At 47.6% G+C, this 22,222-nt stretch overlaps 8 protein-coding genes across 13 annotated transcripts; 5 read left to right on the top strand and 3 right to left on the bottom strand.

Moving 5' to 3' along the window:
• The first annotated feature begins 962 nt into the window (after positions 1-962).
• On the top strand, positions 963-2,647 carry E1B28_008305 (uncharacterized protein). Its single transcript, XM_043153095.1, has 8 exons — positions 963-1,072; positions 1,131-1,169; positions 1,224-1,371; positions 1,426-1,448; positions 1,502-1,603; positions 1,660-1,763; positions 1,823-2,303; positions 2,362-2,647. Exons 1-8 carry the CDS (start codon positions 1,034-1,036, stop codon positions 2,533-2,535), a joined length of 1,110 nt encoding a protein of 369 aa, XP_043008379.1. The 5' UTR covers positions 963-1,033; the 3' UTR covers positions 2,536-2,647.
• Positions 2,648-3,361, bottom strand: E1B28_008304 (uncharacterized protein). Of its 2 annotated transcripts, XM_043153093.1 has the most exons (3): positions 3,278-3,361; positions 3,073-3,220; positions 2,648-3,005 (listed from the first exon to the last, which is right to left on the bottom strand). In XM_043153093.1, exons 1-3 carry the CDS (start codon positions 3,340-3,342, stop codon positions 2,748-2,750), a joined length of 471 nt encoding a protein of 156 aa, XP_043008377.1. In that variant the 5' UTR covers positions 3,343-3,361; the 3' UTR covers positions 2,648-2,747. The 2 variants fall into 2 exon arrangements, with proteins under 2 accessions (XP_043008377.1, XP_043008378.1); XM_043153094.1 differs by having other exon boundaries at positions 2,729-3,005; positions 3,073-3,361.
• A 133-nt stretch (positions 3,362-3,494) lies between these two features.
• Positions 3,495-4,933, top strand: E1B28_008303 (uncharacterized protein; the record flags this gene model as incomplete). Its single annotated transcript, XM_043153092.1, has 4 exons — positions 3,495-4,047; positions 4,100-4,433; positions 4,502-4,674; positions 4,739-4,933. The coding sequence occupies exons 1-4, from the start codon at positions 3,718-3,720 to the stop codon at positions 4,931-4,933; spliced, it is 1,032 nt and encodes a 343-aa protein (XP_043008376.1). The 5' UTR covers positions 3,495-3,717.
• Positions 4,934-5,454: 521 nt separating this feature from the next.
• Positions 5,455-5,871, top strand: E1B28_008302 (uncharacterized protein; the record flags this gene model as incomplete). The annotated part of the gene is made up of 1 exon (XM_043153091.1): positions 5,455-5,871. One exon carries the CDS (start codon positions 5,455-5,457, stop codon positions 5,869-5,871), a length of 417 nt encoding a protein of 138 aa, XP_043008375.1.
• A 1,152-nt stretch (positions 5,872-7,023) lies between these two features.
• E1B28_008301 (uncharacterized protein) lies at positions 7,024-8,561 on the bottom strand (the record flags this gene model as incomplete). 2 transcript variants are annotated; one of them, XM_043153090.1, is made up of 3 exons in its annotated part: positions 7,024-7,507; positions 7,769-8,200; positions 8,260-8,561. In XM_043153090.1, the coding sequence occupies 3 exons, from the start codon at positions 8,300-8,302 to the stop codon at positions 7,140-7,142; spliced, it is 843 nt and encodes a 280-aa protein (XP_043008374.1). In that variant the 3' UTR covers positions 7,024-7,139. The 2 variants fall into 2 exon arrangements, with proteins under 2 accessions (XP_043008374.1, XP_043008373.1); XM_043153089.1 differs by having other exon boundaries at positions 7,024-8,200; positions 8,260-8,302.
• Positions 8,562-9,522: 961 nt separating this feature from the next.
• Positions 9,523-12,343, top strand: E1B28_008300 (uncharacterized protein). The gene is made up of 7 exons (XM_043153088.1): positions 9,523-10,097; positions 10,153-10,490; positions 10,542-10,635; positions 10,687-10,822; positions 10,877-11,651; positions 11,711-12,018; positions 12,083-12,343. Exons 1-7 carry the CDS (start codon positions 9,635-9,637, stop codon positions 12,240-12,242), a joined length of 2,274 nt encoding a protein of 757 aa, XP_043008372.1. The 5' UTR covers positions 9,523-9,634; the 3' UTR covers positions 12,243-12,343.
• Positions 12,344-12,391: 48 nt separating this feature from the next.
• E1B28_008299 (uncharacterized protein) lies at positions 12,392-16,632 on the bottom strand. Of its 3 annotated transcripts, none has more exons than XM_043153085.1 (18): positions 16,341-16,632; positions 16,212-16,284; positions 16,080-16,149; positions 15,822-16,033; positions 15,712-15,765; positions 15,433-15,653; positions 15,242-15,380; positions 14,772-15,183; positions 14,618-14,706; positions 13,973-14,568; positions 13,696-13,902; positions 13,551-13,632; positions 13,365-13,495; positions 13,162-13,278; positions 13,002-13,102; positions 12,855-12,946; positions 12,683-12,802; positions 12,392-12,611 (listed from the first exon to the last, which is right to left on the bottom strand). In XM_043153085.1, exons 1-18 carry the CDS (start codon positions 16,548-16,550, stop codon positions 12,484-12,486), a joined length of 3,054 nt encoding a protein of 1,017 aa, XP_043008369.1. In that variant the 5' UTR covers positions 16,551-16,632; the 3' UTR covers positions 12,392-12,483. The 3 variants fall into 3 exon arrangements, with proteins under 3 accessions (XP_043008369.1, XP_043008370.1, XP_043008371.1); XM_043153086.1 differs by having other exon boundaries at positions 15,822-16,022; XM_043153087.1 differs by having other exon boundaries at positions 16,212-16,279.
• A 178-nt stretch (positions 16,633-16,810) lies between these two features.
• Positions 16,811-19,974, top strand: E1B28_008298 (uncharacterized protein). 2 transcript variants are annotated; one of them, XM_043153083.1, is made up of 14 exons: positions 16,811-16,995; positions 17,046-17,183; positions 17,245-17,417; positions 17,485-17,578; positions 17,637-17,771; positions 17,826-18,042; positions 18,117-18,210; positions 18,268-18,421; positions 18,477-18,594; positions 18,656-18,916; positions 18,973-19,087; positions 19,135-19,291; positions 19,348-19,509; positions 19,562-19,974. In XM_043153083.1, exons 1-14 carry the CDS (start codon positions 16,900-16,902, stop codon positions 19,832-19,834), a joined length of 2,187 nt encoding a protein of 728 aa, XP_043008367.1. In that variant the 5' UTR covers positions 16,811-16,899; the 3' UTR covers positions 19,835-19,974. The 2 variants fall into 2 exon arrangements, with proteins under 2 accessions (XP_043008367.1, XP_043008368.1); XM_043153084.1 differs by having other exon boundaries at positions 18,973-19,291.
• The last annotated feature ends 2,248 nt before the right edge of the window (positions 19,975-22,222 follow it).

Below are 22,222 nucleotides of genomic sequence, written 5' to 3'. Positions count from 1 at the left end.
TGATTCTATCACTTTAGAGTGTTCATGGGTGCACCTCGAAAATCCTTTCAATATTTTACGCGCGCGCACGGCTAGCAGGCTCTTGAGACTCACTTTCTGCGCCCACACTCTGCTCAGTGCTCACGGCTCCCTCTGTCAAGTTTCGTTTCTCCATAAAGTGGAGTGAAGCAGTCCTACTCGGTTATTGTTCGTGGAGCGGCGTTTTTTTTACGGTAAGTTCCCAAACCTCGACAGCTCTCCAAAGAAAGTCCAAGCTTCCGAACGGAGATAGAGTATAATTACCTGGCCCTCTCGCCGTTTGTGCTCCACAACAAACTTCTTCTTTTCTCAAGGTGATCACCGATAGTGTCCCTACAATCGTTAACACGCTGACCTCTCATCCCATTCGATATACCACACCGTCGACCACTGGATTCAGAGTATCGTGGTCGCCGAATGGATAACAGAGATGCCGTTGTGTGCAGTCCGAAATGTCTGCATAAATCTGTTCTCCACTTGTCATGCGATGCAATCGCAGATGACATAGGATCCAACTGATGTATTCAAGGGCGTCCGTACAACTTCCATCTCTCAATGGGGAGGACTTGCTATTGGTCGTACGACGAGCTCATTTTTGGATACCGTTGGTCGTGGATACCTCTGGAATCTCTTGCTATATTCCGGCCGCGGTTGCCGTTAGGACCTGCAAGCTGGAGGTTATGGTACAAAGGCTTTCAACGAATCGTCAAGACGCTACCCCGGCGTGTTAGGAATGTGACATGGTGAACCCACGCTCGCACTCCAAATTAACTTCATTGATAGATTAAGACACCAAGAAGTGGCTCGGGAATATACATGTACATATTCCATAAGAATTTCTGCCTCGTACGCAGGTCATCGGACATTTCCTGGAAAGGCAAATCATGTGCGATGACGTCATGAACTTCGAGCTTCCGTTCACCTATAAGACACTTGGCAGATGAGACTCATAATCTCAAACCCCCCGGTTTCTTTTTACCTTCACCTACTTTACCTGTTTTCATTGAAACACATCATGCCTCAAGGATCCATGAAAGCTCTCTGGTACAGTGAGGTCTGTTCTTGACATACTCAGCATCGGCTGTACGCGTCGAGCTGAACGATATACGCAGCCCAGGAACTTCGAGGTCAAGCAAGTGCCTATTCCCCAGGTCGGCGACGATGAAGTCCTTCTCAAAGGTGCGTTCTGACAGATGATTTTTCAGAATCGCCTTTCACCCTTCTTATCACGCTCTATACGGTTTCATGTTGTGGTTCGTAAAGTTTTAGTTTCGCGCGTCGGCCATCGGTTCTGCAACTCGTCAATGACGATCTTATCAGGCGTTTGCGGCACTGACGCTCATATTCATGAGGGTGGGTTTTTCCCTCATAGATTGTACTGGTTTGTATTTATACTTGGCTATTTAGGTGAATTCATCTCAAAATTCCCGGTACGGTTTAACGCATGTTTCCGATTCAATTCATTCATGCAATTTGACGGCAGTTGATTCCCGGTCATGAAGCCATCGGAACTATCACTGAGATGGGCAAAAATGTAACGGGCTTCTCTATCGGAGACCGATGTGTAGCTGATGTCGGTATTACTGTAAGAGGCTATCAATTCCTCACGAGTGCCAGCTTTGACCGAGGAGTCTTTTGTAGTGTGGAAAATGCTTCTACTGCAGGCGTGGTCAATCACTACTTTGCGAAAACTTCAATTCCCGTGGTGTCACCCAGGATGGTGGCTTTGCTGAATACATTCTCTAGTCAGTCTCCGAAAGAGAAAATACTGCTTCGCGATGTTGACCATTTGAAATCTTCATAGCCACCAGAGCAAGTTGTACAAGATACACAATCTCTCCGATGAAGAGGCTACTCTTCTGGAACCTGCAGCTTGCGCTATTCATGGACTCGACAAACTCAACCCGGCTGTCGGTATTGAAGTCCTCCTCCTTGGTGCAGGCCCCACCGGTCTCATTCTTGCTCAACTCCTCAAGCTCAATGGCGCTTCCCGCGTCGTCATTGCTGCCAACAAGGGTATCAAAATGGATATTGCCAAAGACCTCCAAGCGGGCGACGAGTTCATTGAGCTCGACCGACAGAACCCCGGAGCTCAATGGGAGAAGCTGAAAAAGGACAACCCCTACGGCTTTGACGTCGTTGTTGAAGCTACAGGTGTGGAGAAACTTGCGAACGATGCTATCAACTACGTCAGGAGAGGAGGTACTCTGATGATATATGGTGTTTACGAGAACAAGGCTGTGGTTCACTGGCCACCATCCAAGATTTTCGGTGACGAAATCAGAGTAAACTTCTTTCCGTTGGAACATGCAGGTGCAGTGAGCTAAACGAATAATTTCGTAGATCATCGGTTCCTTCTCGCAGACCTTTTGCTTCCCTCGTGCTGTTGCCTACCTCGATAGCGGTAAGGTCAAGGTCAAGGGCATGGTTACCGACGTGTACAAACTCGAAGACTTCCAGGCTGCTCTCGATAAGATGAAGAGCCGTGGAGCGTTGAAGATTGCTATCAAACCTTAGAGTTGTATCAAAAAAGAAGAATTCCACCGAATGTATTCAGCGCTCGCATGCATGTATCATACACGTCGCGTAATTGTAGATCTAGTTGCAAATATTTTATTTTTACATGCAAACACACGGGTATCTTTCGATAACTGATATTTGATGTCATTCAGAGTGATTCCCAGAAAACACTGGTGACCACAACGACCATGCACGCACTACACCCTTGTTCACAGCTTAACGGGCTCCTGATCCCTCCTGGAAGCATCTACCAACAAGTTTTTCAACCCCGCTCTAACCCGTTCCCCAATTGACACGCTTTTCCTCTTCTCTCGTTCTACGAAAACATGCGTAAAACCACCAACAACCGACGGGGCATCTTCTCCTGATTTGAACAGGCCAACTTCATATGACACCGATGAATTTCCTAACTTCGTCACTCTCAGACCTATATCAAGCAAATCCGGAAATGAAACTGGGGCGAAAAACTTGAGATAGGTGTATCCAAACGAGATGTGAGTGGTCAGTAACACTGAAGTGCAGCGGACATCGAACCTGGCTCCAAGAGGAAACGACAAAACCTATCGAAGGTGAAGTTTGAGGGATCTGACCACAACTTTCGATGAGATACGTGTTGACAATCGAGTCGACAAGGTGGTAGAAGATCGTGTTATTCATGTGTGAGTATTGATCGTTGTCGCTCCTTAGAAAGGGAGGTTATTGAACGCGTCCTCTAAAGATATGCTTGAACTTGAGTCACCAGCGCGTCCGGTAGGATAAGAAGTAGGGGAAGTCATCTCGTTTGAGCAACTTGGGATCGGTCATGGTGGTCCTTGAAGAAGGGCTACCGGTCCGGCACTACTTACATACCGGGACAGAGCTCCCACGCGATGCTTTCTTTCCTCAACTCAGACTCTGGCTTCGCGACACATAGGAGAAGATATTCTACTTTCATCGGATAGACCCCTTTACTTATCGTCAGATCTTTCCTACCCTTCCACACATTTTGGGGTTCACTTTTTCGTCGAAATCGATTCAAATTTGATTCGTTGTGGACCAATTCCACTGTCAGAAACAAAGGCGAATATAGACACTACACTCAGGGTCTCAGAATGAAACCCTTCCGAAACATAGGGGAAATCAGGAGCCTTCATTGGACTTTAAAGTGAGGACCTCCTGAGTTTTCCTAGAATCAACTCAATGGAAACGACGTCGCGAGACTCAGAATACTCTTACTTGGACCTTGCACGAAGGAGCGGGGAGAGTCTAGTAACCGTCGAGGCTCATCGTCCTGCCGTATCAGAGGTTCGGAATTCGCAGCAGCCACACTTCGTACCAGCACCTCTTGCCCCTCCTGTGTACTCTTCCACTTCGTCGATTCCCTTACAAAATGTCACCGTCATGGGCTCTCACTCCCTTTACGGATTTCCTAGAGTGTCCGAGAGCATGCCTTCCTTCGCCTCCCCAAATACAGTGTATGTAACTCAGTCACGACGACCAGTCTCGCAAGTACACTCTGGCGATATCAATGTCTGTGTTTCGCCTTCATCAACCTAGGCGAGATTACTAATGAGAAATTTAGTATCTATCTTCACCCCCCGGGATCAGCCAATTATCTCTTCGAGCGACCGAAATACCTCGTCAGTTCACAGCCAAGTCTCTCATCGAACCCCCCCATCAACCTCCACGAACGGACCAGTTCACCTCTCTCCGAGGACCGCCGTCCATCGTCAACCCCCAACCGATACCAACCTTCTCCTCCAACCTCGTCGCTTCACAGCCTCTTCCAACCCCGGACATGTCGACAAACTTCAAGGGGACCAGAAATGCGAGATGTCTGCCAACAGGGGTGGACGGCATGAGAACTTGGAGTACGGGACTACTCAACTGTTACCAAGAGCACACTTGTGACGATTGTACGTACTTTCCGGGTTTCCTCTTCGCTGCCCCACGATCCTCAACCTTTTCCATCCAAATTGATGAGGGTGTCTCGCGTTTTGGTGCCCCTGCGTTATGTATGGGAGGAACAAGAATCGTTTAGATCATCTCTCTCAGCGGAACAGGCCAGATTCTATTAGTCGCGATGCGACTTGCAATGTTGATTGCTGTCTTCATTGTTGTCTATCCAGTTTTTGCCTTTTTGGTTGGGCGCTTGAAGTAAGTATAGACTCTCTGGCTATTCGGTCGAGCTCCCCCTGATTTTCACGCTCGATTGACACAGGTGCCCAATCGTGCTGTTGTGCGCGCTAGATACAATATCAGGGGATCGGTTATGAAAGATTTCTGTTCTTCGCTATGGTGTTCGTCTTGCGTCCTGGCTCAGGAAAGTTCAGAACTCGAACTGGAGGAGAAAAGTTTCCCTCGTGAAGTCTCCAGGATTGTGGATGATGGAGTATCCAGGGTCATTATCGCTTGAGACGTCCCCCGCAAACGCACTTGAACAGGTATTTCGAGCGGAAAACTGTAACATGTTACTAGAGTGCTCGTAGAAAACTTGTTGCACTTTTATTACTGAAATTTGTTCATACTGATTGCAATGCTTTTAATGTCAGTGAACTGAGGCGGGCTTGACGCCGTCAGATGTCTCGACTCGCTGATCGAAGCGTCCATTTTTGCCGCACTCGAGAGTCTCACCGCCGCCTTTGGAATATCTATCTGTTCATTTCTCCTGTCGAGAACTCGAAAATTCTATACCATTAGTCGTGGAGAAGCAACCTTGAAGAACGACCAAGAAGTATAGCCAGTACTGTCGGCTACTAAGTAGATAGCCCTTGTTTGAAAGTACTTTACCAAGACAGACCAAGACGCGTTAATTTTAGAGCATGCGCCTCACAAGCACGTGGCTTCTTGTTAACAACCAACTAGCATCACGAAAGCACTTTCGTGGGTGCTCTCTTCATACGGTTACCATGATTATTGATAGGATTCCAGACCACTATGGCTCAAGCAGAAGAGAAGAGACCATGCGAGAAATTTCCACTGTTACGAGCTGTCAGCGGAATTCATTACGCCCTCGCTCTCATCGTCAGAGACGACCACTTCAAGAAACACGAGTTATACTCCGACATCAAAGATGAAGCCGAAGAGGATGAGGGTGACGAGCATATAAATTTTGCTATGTGGCTCGCTTTTCGGGACCTCGTGCATCGTTCCGGGTGGCCCAGAGCGAGGATCGGTTTCGTCTACAACAGGCATAGACAGACTCTACGCGCCATAATTCTGGCCCATAACGCGACGATAGAAGATCGTAGACCGCCATCAACTGAGCTGGTGGATACAATGAAGGCGGCACTGGGAATCACGAACGATCCGAATTGGTACAGGGTTTTTGAGGGGTCGAAAACGTGTTTATGACATGGTGAGTTGTGTACTTCGAAAACTCGCCGGCCTAAACACGACACTTACTTGACTTTCAGCTGTTCCATTCCATTTTATTATTCTTCTACTCGCTCAATTTGAACGTGTTGTGGAATTGTTAACTTGCTATCGTGCACTACTTAAGTCTGAAATCCTTCACCCTCGCTGGGGTTTAAAACCCCGTTTTGTATACCACCGAATTTATCGTCGTCAGTGCTAGGTTCATTCTTACAGACAAAGACTCAGATATGAAATTGAACTCCTAAGTATAAACATCTGGTACATGGGACACTTTTTTCCTCAGGCCACGTGAACCGAGATATGTAAAGTACTGCCCAGCGGTCGCAACGCCTTGGTATACTTTCTCGAGTCGTTCGCAACCCCCCATCATCTCCTTGATCTAACGTCGAACAACTGAGGTTGAGGGACCGTCAGAAGTCTGCAGACGATGATATGATGGAATCCATTCAAGTTCATCCCCTACCAGTACCGATTCCTTCACGGTCCCTACCATTCTCTGTCGAACGTTCCTCGAAATCGTAGTCGATGGTCCCGGAGTCCGAGTCGGTTTTTAGCGATTCACGGATGCTCTCCGCAGCTGCTGAATGCTGTTGAGTGGCGAAGATGTGATGGAATCAAAGGAGTCCATGAGTGCTATCCTGATCTAGCTGTCTACGGATCTCAACATTCTTCGTCGTTCCTCAGGTCATGCGCAGTACCCTATCCGTGAATCAGTTAAGTTCGCCCTTCGAGGATCTAGTCGCGAGGGAAGCCCATCCTGCACTTGATGCACCAAGCCCGTGGATTCATATTGTCCTTAGGGCAAACCGCGATCCGGATGTATGTGCCCTGCACTTACAGTGGCAGCAAGTGGACCGTGACAATATTCGAGCGACCGAAAGCTTGCTGTCGATAGGGATGACGGGACTGTAACTTGAACGTGAATATCGTTGCAGGAAAACCGGCTCAGGAACATTGCAACTTGTGCTCGCGGAAGGAACGATCTTCATAACCGGTTTCTATGACCATATGCCTTCATTAGGGGGTAATCGGAATATGATCAAGATTCGACTCTCGATTTTTCTGTTGTGATGACAGACTAGAACTGAAGTTGTCTCGACCTTCCAAATTCGTACATTGATCAACAATTATTGATACAGAGCTTCTTCGCACAGCGGTTAAATAAGTTACGACTAAGAGGAAACTACTTGAAATATGTTGTCGAAGGCGAATGAATAATGATAATCATAAGTGAGTGATCACAATCACGCCTGGCCACGGAGCTTGCGAGCGGCATCGTCGTTGGGAGTAGAATTGCCAAAACCGCATCCACCATCGCGCTCCTGAGCAATGATGGCACCTGCGCATTTGCCACTTTTGAATCCACAGCATCCAGAAGCACATTCACCGTCGTTGGCACAAGAACCGGTGATGAATTGGGTACCAGCGGGCTTGCCACTACCTGCAGCAGCACCGGTAGCAGCACCAGTAGTAGCACCATTGTTAGCGGGGGGAGGGGGGGGTGTAGCCGGGGTAGCTGGGGCTTGGCCACGGAGTTTTCTGGCAGCATCGTCGTTGGGGGTGGTGTTTCCAAACCCACATCCACCGTCACGTTCTTGAGCAACAATGGCACCTGCACACTTTCCGGACTTGAAACCACAGCATCCAGAAGCACATTCACCGTCGTTGGCACAAGAACCAGTGATGAATTGGGTACCAGCGGGCTTGCCACTACCCGCAGCAGCACCAGTTGCAGCACCATTGTTAGCGGGAGGAGAAGAGGGTGTAGCTGGGGTAGCTGGGGCTTGGCCACGGAGTTTTTTGGCAGCATCGTCGTTGGGGGTGGTGTTTCCGAACCCACATCCACCGTCACGTTCTTGAGCAACAATGGCACCTGCACATTTTCCAGACCTGAAACCACAGCACCCAGAGGCACATTCACCGTCGTTGGCACAAGCTCCGGTGATGAACTGAGTACCGGGGGCTTTGCCACTACCCGCAGCGCCACCAGCACCACCATTGTTGGTACCCGTGTCGGTAGTACCGTTATTAGCACCACCTGTGGGGGGAGCAGCACCGCCGGGAGGTGTGAAGACGTCGCCTGGAGCTCTTGGAGGTTGTCCTCGGAGTTTGCGAGCAGCGTCATCGTTCGGGGTTGGGTTACCGAAGCCACATCCACCATCGCGCTCGAGGGCGACTACAGCTCCAGCACATTTCCCACTCTTAAAACCACAGCATCCGGAAGCACAGTCTGCGTCGCTCTTGCAAGGTCCAGTTATAAATTGAGTTCCTGCTGCCTGACGGCGAACTACAGCACCGGAAACGACTGGAAAGAATTGGGTTATCAGGAAAGATGGACTAAGAGCGGGGTATGAGCCTACTCACCATTGACGGCGAGGAGCGCGAAAAGGAAGGAGAATTTGGCCATTAAGACGACAATGAAAGAGAGTTTTGAGTCGTAGACTTTTGAGACGAAGAAAGTGGTCGGTCAGAAGGCGCTGCCTTGAAAAAGAAAATGAGAGGCGTAAAAGAGAGAGGTCGATAAGATCGTTATGGGGCTCTCAAGTGACCCGGGATGCTCTTTATATGTCCCCCTTGGGAAAGTAGGTGGAGTGACCCACGGTTGGTTTCCCATTGTAGGCTCAACATAACGGCATTATTGACTGCTTGTTTTGGACAAACAGAAGGGAACAAAAGGGAAGAGGCTGTGTCATGTGTGGTGTGTGCCACGTGATCGCATCGGTATTAATTTTCCCTCTTTCATCTCTTCGATCGTTCCGTCGCCAACCGCCTCGATTCTCCGACGATGTTACTTGGGTACGGTTACCATTGGGCTCAGTGTGCTGCTATGCAGGTGCAACCAGTCTTACCGACTATAAATTTACAGCGAAAATGCCGTGCAGTTACTGTGTCAACGTCTTGAATCGTTTCCTCAATTGCAAGCATGAGAAGTCTTGGCAGCGCCTCCTGTTTCAACCTTCTCTCGTATTTCACCTCTCGACGACCTACGCAAGGCTTCACTTTTACTTCTTCGACATCAACAAGGCCTTTCGTTCATCAAATGTAAACCAACACATGACACTTTTTCTTCAGTGAACGTTTTGAAATTCCAGCTGCCTCCGCTGCCGTTGTTCGTCGCCAGGACGGGAGGCCAGTTCATATGGACCATGCAAGAGCGACGCTGACTGCGCTTCTGGATGCTGTGATTTCTGCCCTCAAACTTAACGACGGTTGGGACCCCACACCAAACTAGACTTGGATTAGTTCCCTACCTGACGATGGCAAGCATGTGCAGACAGACTCTCCAGCGAATGCTGGAAGCCGTAAAGCCCCGGTACAATGATGGTGAATATAGTTCTGGACGCCGTGTATTCGTTCAGGCCGCAGTTAGCGTGACGGTGGATGTGGATCCGGCAATCCTATCCCAATGACGATACTGCCGGTACTCGCAAGCACCGTCGACAGGCTTAAACGGGTACAGGGTTAATAGCTCGCGGTTCCGCTTTAAACGTTGTCAGCAGGATTTTTGAGTAGTAGGGTTACTTACACGAAGAGAAACAGGGAAATTTTCCTGAAGAAGGGAAATAAATTCTTGTTGATAGTCTGTTGTATTAGTCTGTCATACTCCTTCTCCGTAACTTACGACATGAGAAATTCACGCCTACAACGACACGGTCACCAGCGTGGGCATTGGACGCGTAAATTTGTTTTCCTGGGTCTGCTTCGTCCCTAGGCGACCTCAGACTCGGGGGACAGTCATATGCTATCAAGATTCTTGCTAGCAAGGAGATTGACTCGATTTGTGCATTCCCACCACCATCTGATAAGACCAGTTCTGACTCAACATCCTACACAACTTTCACCGTTGCACTCACCACGAAAAATTCTCTCTTCATCCACGATGGAAGCAGTGACTTCATCTCTTGCTTCATTATCCCTCAAACCTACAGCAACAATATCTCATGCCACCACTGATTCTCCTGCAGCCTGGCGCGGCGCCCTCAACGCTACTGCCGGCGTCCCACAAGGATTCGAGCTCATCAAAACTTTGGTTTACAAGCCAAAAACAGCAAAGACAGCTACACCTATTCCAGTCGTGGTTATCGCTCGAGAGTCTACGACTGCAAGCTCGTCTGCGATTGGGAAGAAGCTGGATTTGAAGGACTTGCGGTTGGCATCGGAAGATTTGTTGAGGGAGTTTTTTTCACTGGATAAGCATTCTCGTGCGTTTCGCATTTCTCTAGTATGTCTTTGATACTTATCTCACAAGCTGTCTAGTGTCTCCACTCGCTCTGAACGACAAGACCTTCCCGAGGGTGGTCACCATAGTCGATGCCTCGATCGGAACCTCTTCATCGGTATTCGCTCTGCACGCGCTATCCTCCAGCTCCACCATATTCTTGAATGGCTCAGATGTTTTGAAATATCTGAAAAGCCTAGAAACGGATGAAGTAAAACTGCAAGAATTGGACCTTCAAAATCTCGATACCGCTGCTCCAGCTGCAACAACCCCGAAAGCTCCTGCCAAAGAAAAAGAAGATGCAAAGATCGAGGGTTCCGTTCAGATCGCGATTGGCGTCAAGAAAGAGGTCGATTTCCCGACGTGGTATACCAACGTGAGTTCTTAACGCCTCTTTATCCCACAGACACGAACGTTTTTTTATTAGGTTCTGCTGAAAGCAGACATGTTAGATTATTACAGCGTCAGTGGATGCTATATTTTGAAGCCCTGGTCGTATGGTATTTGGGAAGAAATTCAACGTGAGTTATTGATTGAATTCCGGTACCAAGATTCTCTAACATATCTCCAAGGATGGTTTGACGCTCAGATCAAGGAACTGGACGTTCAAAATTCATATTTCCCCATGTTCGTGTCCTCCAAAGTCTTGGAACGTGAAAAAGACCACATCGAAGGATTTTCTCCTGAAGTTGCATGGGTGACAAAAGCGTGAGTACTATTCCTCTCGATTCTAGCTTTTCTCACCTACCCATGTCAATACAGAGGAAACTCCGACCTCGAAGAACCCATCGCCATCCGTCCTACATCCGAAACCGCCATGTACCCATACTACGCTAAATGGATCAAGAGTCATCGCGACTTGCCTCTCAAGCTCAATCAATGGAACAGTGTCGTACGGTGGGAATTCAAAAATCCCCAACCGTTCCTGCGCACACGAGAGTTCCTTTGGCAAGAAGGGCACACCGCACATCTCACAAAAGCCGAGGCCGACAAGGAAGTTCTCCAGATCCTTGACCTCTACCGTCGAGTGTACGAAGACCTTCTCGCTGTCCCTGTGATTCCTGGTGTTAAGTCCGAGAAGGAGAAATTCGCAGGAGGTCTTTACACCACAACAGTCGAAGGCTTTGTCCCGACCACAGGCCGTGGAATTCAAGCAGCCACTTCTCACTGTCTCGGACAGAACTTTTCCAGACCGGAGATGTTCAATATTGTTGTAGAAGATCCGAATGACCCAACCGGCCAGGGTAAAATCTACGTTTGGCAAAACTCTTGGGGTCTGTCTACAAGGACGATAGGGGTCATGGTCATGGTTCATGGTGATGACCAAGGATTAGTGTTGCCTCCACGAGTTGCTAGCATCCAGGTCGTCGTCGTTCCCTGTGGAATTACTGTGAAGACTACGGATGAACAGAGAGCGGGAATTAATAAAGCTTGTGAAGATCTCGCTGCGACGCTTAAGAAAGGTGGGATCAAGGTCAAGGCTGATCTTCGTGATGGGTATACTCCTGGGTACAAGTTTAACGATTGGGAGCAGAAGGTGCGGTTTCCATATACCAATCGATTCAACTGTATCTGACTTTCAGCTTCTACAACTAGGGTGTTCCTCTTCGTCTGGAAATAGGGCCCAAGGATCTTGCTGGAAAGCAAACCTTGGCTGTTCGTCGTGACACAGGAGAGAAGAGTCCTCTGTCCCTTGACAACATCGTCACTGGCGTTTCTGAGTTACTCGAAGCGATCCATAAGTCCATGTTCGAGAAGGCCCAGAAGAGATATTACGAATCTATCAGGGCGGTCACAAAGTGGGAGGATCTGGTACCGACGCTGGACGATAAGTGTATTGCGGTTTTGCCTTGGTGTGAGGTTGAGGCTTGTGAGGATGATATCAAGGAGAGGAGTGCTCAAGCGTAAGTGGCGGCCTCCCTTTTTAGTTTCCCAACGACCGCCGCTTACCACCTCTGTTTCTCATAGGTCTGAACAAACTGATGAGCGGGCGCCTTCCGCTGGTGCGAAATCATTAGCTATTCCTTTCGATCAGTCGAAATGGGAGCCTATCGTACCAGGGAAGACGAAATGTCCGGGGTGTGGGCAGGATGCAAAACGCTGGACGATGTTTGGGAGATCTTACTAGATGTGTGGGGTTAATTCAGTGTGTTTTTACAATGCATATATACAATATTTTGGAATCGGGTTATGTAGTTGACTGTTGGTATAATAAAACAATAATTCCCCCTTTGCCACACATTACATACAGCGCGTGCATGGATAAAGGTGTACAACCAACCTTTTCGTTCACTTTGAAATTGAGAAGATTCCGAGCAAAGGTGGTGATTATAAGATATGCAAATAATTAATAGTTGCATTAACACATTTTAGGGTCCGAGCACTGACTCGCAGCGCGGACAAAGATCTTTATCTGCCTCCCGAGTAAACGTCCAACACCGAGGACACTTGGAAAGACTAGCTGGCCGAACTCGGATTCCTATGTCTTCCTCTAAGCCTGTTTCAAGAAAAGGAAGAGGACGGTCGTATCAATACCAGTGCAGTGGAAATGAAGCTGAATGCCCTCACCAGGTAATTCTAAAGAAGTGGAATAAACCCATTCTAACCCGTTACTACTTACATTCCCCATTGACCCCTCATCGGTAAGCGAAGCGTCGGAGACGATAAATAACGTTTTCAAAAAGTCCTCTGGTAGGACCGGTAAGTGAGTTTGACGCTTGTAAGGCACGAAATAGCAAACCTTCTCGTCGTAACAAGTCAAGCATTTGGTTATTTCGTAGGCCTTCTGGTATGATGATATCTACTTCCGCTTCGAGTGAACTTTTCAGTTGCCTAGGAGAATGCATTCGGGCTTGCAGTAAAACAGGGGAGAGGGGTATCTACTCACTTGGCACCACGCGCTTTTTCTAACAACCCCAACACTGATTTTCGAATATGAAGTAACGTCTTCATCTCCTCGTAGGCCGTGTGATCTTCCCACTCAGATGCCTAGTGGCGAAGCCGTCAGTGTTGGCGGTACAGCATATTCATCATGATTTTGCTCATACCAGCGGTGTCCACCTCCTTGCGAATATAGAAGGCTCCACACGGTAGTAAGCCTGATTGATCTCTTCTGCGAGGTGTGGTAGAACAGGTGCTACAATAGTCGAGACAGTATCTAAGATCTAGGACAAAATTGAAGGTTAGTGACAGCGCAGGTTATCAATCACGAATACATTTGGGAAATGATGACGAGGAAACGCTAGCCAACCTTTTCTAGAACCGTAGTAACCCTCCTCCGTTCAATACTACCCGGCGCGTTGGCGTATAAACAATCCTTCGTGATGTCGAAATAGAGTGAAGACAGTGTGACGTTGCAGAAATGGATGAGAGCGGTCATTACTAGATTAGACAAATTATATGTGTTATTGGCGCGAACGTAAAGTGATATACCGACCTTTAGGGAAATTGTAAGTCACATACCCTTCAAACGCAGTCCGCTCGAGGGTATAAAGTTCATGCATGATCCATCGCTCTGCCTACACATACGAATGTACCAAGGATCAGTACACCGACAGAGATAAGAAAAGAATGGAAATTACCAATCCCAGATCATCCCTCGCAACCCTCTCTACACCCGCAGTACCGATATTACCCAAAATAAACCTTGCAGAGTTCCGTATCTTTCTCATAGACTCTGCAGTTTGCGCAAGTACTGTAGGTCCAATGGACATGTCTTGCCAGTACTCAACGGTTGCTGCCCAGAGACGGAGAATGTCGGCACCGTATGCGGGTTCTTTTTTCTTGTTCTTCATACCATGACAGAATACATCAGTCTTGCACCGTGTACAGAGCAAGATAAAACAGGAAAAAACAGACCTTCCCGCCATGAACAACCGTAAGCGGACTAACAATATTGCCCAGCGATTTGCTCATTTTCTTTCCCGATTCGTCCAAGACCATTCCATGAGTGATCAAAGCTCCATACGGTGCAGATGCACCAACACTAGCAGGAGGGGAAACATCACCGGCATCCGTTGTAACAGAAACATAAGTAAGCAGTTGAGACTGGAACCACCCGCGGTGCTGATCAGATCCTTCTAAGCACACATCGGCTTCGTAACCCCGGCCACTGCCTTTTCCAACACCCATCTCAGGAAGCATAGACCATGAACTTCCAGAATCAAACCATACATCCATCGTGTCCGTTCCCTTTCTCCAGATTTCTTTCACCTCCTCCGGCGTACTTTCTCCCTTGAGAGACGGAGGCACAAAATCTTCGACGGGTCCATCCCACCAGTAGTTGATACCTCTAGCCTCTAAAACAGAGAGGATATGGTCCAAAGATGTAGCGTCAAGAACTGGTTTGTCGGTTGGGATGTGGTATAGAGCTGGGATGGGAACACCCCAAACGCGTTGTCTGGATATACACCATTCGGATCGGGAGCGGACGAACGATTCGAGGCGGTTTCGAGCTGGGGTTATATGTTAGCATCAGCGGTCTAGAGAACCGAAGTAACGCACAAACAGGCGGGAAGAACTGAACATGTTCAAGTGCCGCTAGTGCTTTTTCTTTTATCCCATCTAGATTCGCGAACCATTGCGAAGTTGCTCTGAACAGAATGGGCAATCAGATACGAAGCAGTCGGTTCATAAGCACAGTATCGAAAACACTTACGTGACTATGATCGGTTTATCCGTCTTCCAATCATACGGATACCGATGCTTAAATCTCTGAATTTTAATCAGAACCCCCGTCTGCTTTAAGAGTTCTACAACAGCTTTAGAGCCCCCATCCAACACCGGCTGTCCAATCAACGTTCTCGATGCGGGATCTCCAACGACTTTTGCTACTTCCGCGTTGAAAGCACCAGTTCCGTCGACATGGCATTGGATAGAACTGGCATTGGGTATTAATCCCAAAGACCGGAATGCGTGATAGTCCTCTGCTCCATGGGCCGGTGCACAATGCACGAGGCCAGTTCCGGAGTCGGGTGTGACGTGATTTGCTGGGATGATTTTGAGAGGACCTTGAGATGGATTGAGGGAGGTAAAGAGTGGGGTGTACGCAACTCCGACCATGTCAGATCCTAAACTGACAACCGTCCAGAAACAGACTCCTAGGTTCTAGATGAGAAAACCACCCACCTGAGATTTCTCCAACAAGTTCTGTGGGGCCAATAATATCACTCAAGGACTCTATTCGATCTTTGGCGACTATGAATCTTTGTGATTTATCGAGAGTTTGGACGACAGCGTATGTCAAGTCAGGATTTACAGCAATGCCCTGGCAAAGACCTGTCAACATCCTAAGTCGAGATGTAGGAGCACTAGCTCACCATATTAGCCGTCAACGTCCAAGGTGTTGTCGTCCAAACGAGGAGTCGCGAGTCTTCGAGGCCTTGTATATTATGTTGTGCCAGAGTAGGCTTGTCTAATTGGAATGTCACATAAACCGAATGTGATACATGGTCGTCTTTATAGACAAGCTCTGCTTCGGCCAGTGCTGATCGAGAGGAGGGAGAGTAATGGACTGGTCTGTAATGTCGATATATAAGGCCTAAAGGACGAGGATTGTTGAGCTTGACGAAAAATGTTCGCGCATGAATTGTAGTGACCTTTGTCGACCATGTTTTTGAAGATTTTCAGTTGTCTCGTTTCATAACGGTGATCTACAGTGAAAGGCGTTAGAAATGCTCTGAGGAAGTACAACTTCTGCCGTACGCACCCAAAGTCCTATAGGTCGAAGAATCCGAATTCCAATCAGCCATTATACCAAGTTCCCGAAACTGCGCTTTCTGAGACGCAATTTCTCGAGTTGCAGTATTATATGCGGCCTTCCGAATCGTGTTGGGTGAAGCATTAATCGAGTCTTTCCCGAGTTCTTGTAGAGATTTGTTTTCAATAGGTAACCCATGGCAGTCCCATCCTGGTACGTAGCTGAAATTTTTTATAAAAAGAGACACGTTCGATAATGTGTGCTTACTGGACTTTCCGTCCCTGAAGAACGTGAAAACGATTGATAACATCCTTCAGTATCTTGTTTAACGCGTGCCCTTATTTAGAGAACTCTATTTCAGCGAACGCGTCAAATCGCAAAGAAAAAACTTTGGTCAACCCATGTGTAAATCTCCATTTGCATACGGTGGTCCATCATGAAACACGAATAAATGTCCTTTTGCATTACTGTACTAGAGGAAAAGAGCGTGAGTCACCACGCCCAAAAGAATGAGGAGTTCAGGCGCACCTGCCACCGATACAGATCGTCGCAAATTTGCGTTCGTAATGGTTTCTCAACTTTTGTGGGATCAGACCATAAAGGAAAAGTTGTCTTTGGAAGGAGAAGGGTCTTTGAGAAAGCCTTGCTGTCGAGTCGGTGAGATGTAGATGTCGAGAAATTGAGGACTAGGAGGTTACGCTGGCATTTGAAGAGTGCCTTCAAAAACCTCAAAGTCATGAAAACCGATTCAGCAGAGTTATGGAGATCCTGAACGCTTCAGTGCCTTCAACCGTCCTCGTCTTAGAAGTTAGCAGTCGTGAGAACCTTTGGGCGCTAGACTCGGGACCCGGCCATGGTATTAGTCGGCCAATTTTATGTTGTTCTTGTTCATAAATTCGACATCCATACTGTAGTGCGCAACAGACATACGCAGGCGTTTATATACTCGACCAGACACCCTTGGCACAAGCTTTTCGCCAGGAAATTTAGTGGAGACGTGCAAATCGTCACGCACCACGTGCTGGGAAAGGTGAACGTGATTCGGTGCTTGGCTTGAAATGCGGCCTTGCGTCGACTTGGGACGACCATGACCGGAAACGAAGAAAGCGCATTTGAGCCACCCGCTCCCCTTCCAATTCGTCGTCTTCAAGAATCTCTCATCAACCGAATCGCTGCAGGAGAAGTCAGTATTAGCCGTCCTCAAGTAGGCTGTGGCTCAATGATGGAATGCAGATCATCCATAGACCCGCGTCCGCTCTCAAAGAGCTTTTGGAGAATTCTCTCGACGCGGGTGCAACAAGTATACGCGTGGTTGTAAAAGACGGCGGATTGAAGCTATTACAGATTCAAGATAACGGATGTGGCATTCGTGTACTTTGAGGCCCTCTGCAAGAATCGTCTCACTTCAAAGCTGACGCATTTCAGAATTTAGAAAACAGATTTACCAATACTCGCAGAACGATTTACAACCTCGAAGTTATCTTCGTTCTCGGATCTTTCGCGTTTAACGACCTACGGTTTCCGTGGGGAAGCACTTGCGTCGATATCTCATGTTGCTCATCTTTCTGTCGTTACGAAGACGCGTTCGGAGGTTTGTGCTTACAAGTATGTCGACGCGCTTTTGGACCCTGGTGTTCTCGTACTAACTGTACCGATACCTTTTTTGTACAAGAGCTCAATACTCCGATGGAAGATTGGTTCCTAGCCAAGCCGGACATACACCAGATCCCAAACCGTGTGCGGGAAATGATGGAACCATCATCACGGTATGTCTTTTTCGCGTATTAGGCGTACATATCACATATCCGGAAACTGTTTTTGCAGATCGAAGACCTGTTCTTCAACATTCCCACCCGCCTATCCGCTCTCCGCAATACATCCGACGAGTATTCTCGTATTCTTGATGTAATCACCAAGTACGCCATTCATAATCCAAAAGTGTCTTTTTCGTGCAAAAAGGTGGGGTGGGGTGTTTCTATTCTCAATTCGCAACGGTACTAACACAAAACCCAGGCGGGTTCAGGAACTCCCGAAATAAGCACCCCTTCTGGCTCAACGACTCCTCAAACGATCGGGATGTTATACGGACATACGGTTACGAAGGAAATATTACATGCGGATATCGTATCTCCAGATAACACCAAAGCAGACGAGACTTGGTCAGCTCAAGCGTATTTCACTAGTGCGAATTATCAAGCGAAGAAAACGATTTTTCTTCTTTTTATCAATCGTTAGGATCTTCACATACTTGTCGGGTAACGACTGGCTTCTAACCTTATCCTAACCTTATCCTGTCGCCGGCAGATCGTTTGGTGGAATCCACAAGACTTAAGCGTGCGCTCGAGGGACTATATACGGGTATTCTGCCAAAAGGCGCATCTCCTTTCATCTACCTCAGGCGAGTTTGATACTTCTTCTTTGTTCGAGGTCTCTCTCGCTGAGCAAGTCAACATAGTCTCGAGATTCACCCACGTGCTGTTGACGTCAATGTCCATCCCACTAAGAAAGAAGTACATTTCCTCAACGAGGACGTTATCACTGAACGGATATGTGACTCGGTACAAGATATACTGGCCGAGAAAAACAGTTCACGGACGTTTGAGTATCAAGTGAGAAGCTATTCGCCTATTTTCCCCATTTCTCACCTTCCTGACAACTTGACAGACACTTTTGACGGGGGGCATCGCCGAGCAACCTTCAACGTCAGATAAGAAACGAAAAGGAAAAGAGAGAGAACGTGAATCCGATGCAGAAGTAGAGGAGAACGGCCTTGGATCTAAACGTATACTCTTTTCATTCCTTCGGTTTAAAATCATCTCTGACTTTTCCTCTTTCTTCTTCAGAGGAACCCCGAAAAGTCTATTCGCATCAGAAAGTCCGAACATCTCTTCAAGATCGGACGCTAGACTCGATGTTTCCTGTTATTGACCCGAGTCAAATAGCAGATCTTGCTGGGAGTGAAAAGACGTCCAAATCGAGTGGTGTTCCCGGTACTCCAGTTACCCCGGCGGTGGCGTCGAGGTATCGAGAGATCACGGAGTCGGATTGTAATTTGACATCCGTCAATGCACTTCGAAGGGTGCTAGTCAAGAAAAGACATAAATGTTGGTGGGGTGTTTCGTACTACCTATCATTTCAACGCTATAATTCGATTGTAAAGCTCTCACCGAGATCCTGGAAAAACATATCTTCGTGGGGATAGTCGACCTGGACCGATGTCTATCACTCGTACAGCACTCGACGAAACTGTATCTTGTGAATCATGGTGCTTTAGCGTACGTTCCTTCTTTCCCCAATATGACGGTTACAACACATGTTTCAGGGAGGAACTTTTCTATCAGTTAGGATTGCGTCAATTCGGTGATATGAATCGACTAAAGCTCGATCCATCACCACCTTTACGAAGGTTAATAGAAATTGCGGTGGAGGCTGAAGAGACGGAGGGACACACGAGTCTATCGAAACCTCAGATTGTTGAGGTACACTTCACTCTTCATTCCTATTCTTCACGACTGAAGTATTCTTAACGACGTAGCGAATCCACAAAATCCTCTTTGAAAAGAGAGAAATGCTTTCTGATTACTTTTCGATGGATATATCCTCTACTGGACTTGTGGAAAGTTTACCTCTGTTACTTCGAGGGTATACTCCGAATTTAGATAAGTTACCGCACTTTCTGATGCGTTTGGGGCCTCAGGTGTGTCTCTTCGCATCTTCGCTCAACCGCTCGCTTACTGTCCGCGTGTTAGGTGAACTGGATATCTGAACTTGAATGTTTCGAAACGTTCCTCCGAGAACTTGCATATTTCTATATTCCAGGACCCCTTGCCACCGATGGTTCGGTGGCTAAGGAGTTATCGGAGGAATCAGTTGCTGAAAAAGCTGAAAAGTGGCAGATTCAACACGTTTTGTTTCCTGCTATGAGACGGTATCTCGTTGCCCCCAAGACACTTTTGGATAGAGATGATGTAGTGCAAGTTGCGGATCTGCCGGAGTTGTATAAGGTTTTTGAGCGGTGTTGAATATACTTTTCGAGTTTGCTTTCAGGCATTGACAATTTACAGACTTCACGTACTCTGTATGTTGTTCGCAGTTACTGGTATGAGAACCGAAAACCGCGGGCTTTGTATTGAGCGTACTCGAGTACTCCCCGTAGGCCGCGAGCTTGATTCTTCGGGATTGATCAATGTGACTGACCATGATAGTTGCGAGCGAAGCGAGCAATCCTTAACGGGTGAGAGGCCCGGTCAACTTTTGTTTGTGATTATTTGTCGTTTCCGTTTCAATGTCGCGCGACCTGGCTTGCTCGTCGCCTAACCTTTCATCCTCTATTCTACCTATTTCAAAATCTCGGAAATCAACAGAGAAGACATATTATTACCCATGTATCAAGTTCAATGACAGAAATCGATATTTTCCACCGCTTTCACGACGTGTTTTTTTCACCGATATGTCGGATAGGGAAGGTAAAGCTGCGCGCCAGCTATCTCAATCCTCTACCTCTTACAATTTCACAAACCATCATGCCCGTTGTCCCTAGCGTTTCTCGAGATAGCGATACTGAGTGTTCTCTCACAATTCACCTACCGGCCTGGAGAAGATACCCGTCCTGCAACAACTGCTGAAACTGTACAACGACGTGGAGTCAGTCCTGAAGTTCGGTCAAAACTCACAAAGACTTATGATAAATGTCGGACCAAGGCAACTCAGAGAAATGTAGACAAGCGGCTATCTAGAGGCACAATGTGAAGGTGAGTTACTACATGTATATACAGTTTCAAACATGTCTAAAACAGCTTCTAGGTCCTCACTGGTGTACCAGCTGCTCAGAGCAAGTAACCCACGAAGCCTGCACAGATCAGCAAGGGTCAAATATTCGCGACATGCAATGACTGCCGGGCGCGTCGAAGACGTGTCACCATTGAAGACATGCTTGACGAGGACGAGCCTGCGCCAAGCGACGAATCCGAAGGCATAGATCATGGATGTACTGGATTCAGACGACTTTGACCAGTATTTCGGCAATGGCAGTGACATGATGGAAGTTGATCTACCAGAAGACAACCAGAAGATGTGGTAGTCACCGAGGTCGAGAGGTGGATCCGAAGCTACAGACTTGTGGTGTTTGTCGGGAGATTCGTTGGAACATGAAACTGACTGCTGGTGCCAGTTGATTATCTTATGAGTGATGCTCACGCAATGGTCATATACATGGCATTCAAAGATGAGGATTCAAAAGAATTAGAATACATGGCGACAATGATAACAGTTTGCTTTCTATCGCTACTGAGATTTGAAGCGAGCTACTGGGCCGTGTGCGGTGCATATTTCTCAAGAAAAAAACAATGGGGTGCAGGGGCGAAGCCCGGCCTAGCTGGGTGAAGGGCAGGAACACATCCGAGCACAGCGAGCGTTCGTGTGTAAGCCCGGAACCCTAGCTAGTAAGAAAGGTGAGCTGACATGAAAGGCATAGGTGGCTCTGAAATATATGATAGAGCGTGATATACACGGACCTGTAAAACGGAAGCATATACTCTCGCGCCACCACCGTGTCTGTGAGAAAACCAACGTCAACGCCTGTAGGTTCCTCACTCTCGACATCCAATTGACATCTCTGATTCTTCAATACGTTTACTCACAGAATGAAGAGGTCATTGGAGTTGAAACGCAATGGTATACTGTCCCTGCGTACGTGGTCCATAGCGGACATACACACCTGCACCCAAGTTTGTCAACAGGACTCTTCTGCGCGTTTTGCGAGAATGGAAAACCGCTGAGGCCCAGCAAGTTTTCTTTTTGGCCAGTTCCTTATAAAGATGAAATTCAAAGCATGAAGCCATTCTGTTGGAGGAGGGATTAGGATGCAGCAGTAATATTGTGCGAGTGAGTTGTCCTTCTCGTATCTCAACTCAATCTCTGGGTGCTTGAGTAATTTATGCCGTAGATCTGCAGCCTGGAGAAGTCAAGCTATCTCAGCCTCGACAACTAATCGCCAATATCGTTGCCCCTTTACATGTCAACATGCTGGTCAAGCTTAACGGTGCAGATAACGCCGGCGATGGCGTTATTCTGTAATAGACCACTTGCCCACTATAGCTCGCGGCTCGTCTTCCAGTCGACCTCAAAAACCATCTCAATTTCTTAGGCATGGATGTGGTTGGAGATATTACGGGGGTCAGATGCAGCCGACATGTAACGCCAGTAACACAACGGCACAGAGGCAGTGCTCATATGTTCATGACAGTTAATCAACATACAACCGATACTGCCTTCACATCAACCAGCAACTCTCTCTGGAACAGATGTCTATTGTGGAGGTTAGGAATGGCGTGCAAGCTAATTGAACTGGAGCGTCCCGTCCTGCAATTTACTAAGGAGACTGCATCAGTTTGAATTCTTGACTGCTGCTA

This window comes from Marasmius oreades, chromosome 5 (genome assembly GCF_018924745.1).
Source record: "Marasmius oreades isolate 03SP1 chromosome 5, whole genome shotgun sequence".
NCBI lineage: Eukaryota > Fungi > Basidiomycota > Agaricomycetes > Agaricales > Marasmiaceae > Marasmius > Marasmius oreades.
This window is presented reverse-complemented; position numbering and strand designations above follow the sequence as displayed.

What these genes read in the sequence shown, in the direction of transcription:
- E1B28_008299 (XM_043153085.1), bottom strand. Translation starts at nt 16,550, where the DNA reads ATGACTTTGAGGTTTTTGAAGGCACTCTTCAAATGCCAGCGTAACCTC. An exon ending in CGAGGGATGATCTGGGATTG is followed by an intron (nt 13,633 to 13,695) that starts GTAATTTCCATT and finishes TCGTATGTGTAG; the next exon opens with GCAGAGCGATGGATCATGCA. An exon ending in GAAAAAGCGCGTGGTGCCAA is followed by an intron (nt 12,947 to 13,001) that starts GTGAGTAGATAC and finishes GCATTCTCCTAG; the next exon opens with GCAACTGAAAAGTTCACTCG.
- E1B28_008298 (XM_043153083.1), top strand. Translation starts at nt 16,900, where the DNA reads ATGACCGGAAACGAAGAAAGCGCATTTGAGCCACCCGCTCCCCTTCCA. An exon ending in TTTTCTTCTTTTTATCAATC is followed by an intron (nt 18,043 to 18,116) that starts GTTAGGATCTTC and finishes TGTCGCCGGCAG; the next exon opens with ATCGTTTGGTGGAATCCACA. An exon ending in TCTCCTTTCATCTACCTCAG is followed by an intron (nt 18,211 to 18,267) that starts GCGAGTTTGATA and finishes AAGTCAACATAG; the next exon opens with TCTCGAGATTCACCCACGTG.
- E1B28_008304 (XM_043153093.1), bottom strand. Translation starts at nt 3,342, where the DNA reads ATGACCGATCCCAAGTTGCTCAAACGAGATGACTTCCCCTACTTCTTA. An exon ending in TTATCCTACCGGACGCGCTG is followed by an intron (nt 3,221 to 3,277) that starts GTGACTCAAGTT and finishes TCCCTTTCTAAG; the next exon opens with GAGCGACAACGATCAATACT. An exon ending in TCGTTTCCTCTTGGAGCCAG is followed by an intron (nt 3,006 to 3,072) that starts GTTCGATGTCCG and finishes ACCTATCTCAAG; the next exon opens with TTTTTCGCCCCAGTTTCATT.
- E1B28_008305 (XM_043153095.1), top strand. Translation starts at nt 1,034, where the DNA reads ATGCCTCAAGGATCCATGAAAGCTCTCTGGTACAGTGAG. An exon ending in TGACGCTCATATTCATGAGG is followed by an intron (nt 1,372 to 1,425) that starts GTGGGTTTTTCC and finishes TTGGCTATTTAG; the next exon opens with GTGAATTCATCTCAAAATTC. An exon ending in TAGCTGATGTCGGTATTACT is followed by an intron (nt 1,604 to 1,659) that starts GTAAGAGGCTAT and finishes AGTCTTTTGTAG; the next exon opens with TGTGGAAAATGCTTCTACTG.
- E1B28_008300 (XM_043153088.1), top strand. Translation starts at nt 9,635, where the DNA reads ATGCTATCAAGATTCTTGCTAGCAAGGAGATTGACTCGATTTGTGCAT. An exon ending in TTAACGATTGGGAGCAGAAG is followed by an intron (nt 11,652 to 11,710) that starts GTGCGGTTTCCA and finishes TTCTACAACTAG; the next exon opens with GGTGTTCCTCTTCGTCTGGA. An exon ending in AAGGAGAGGAGTGCTCAAGC is followed by an intron (nt 12,019 to 12,082) that starts GTAAGTGGCGGC and finishes TGTTTCTCATAG; the next exon opens with GTCTGAACAAACTGATGAGC.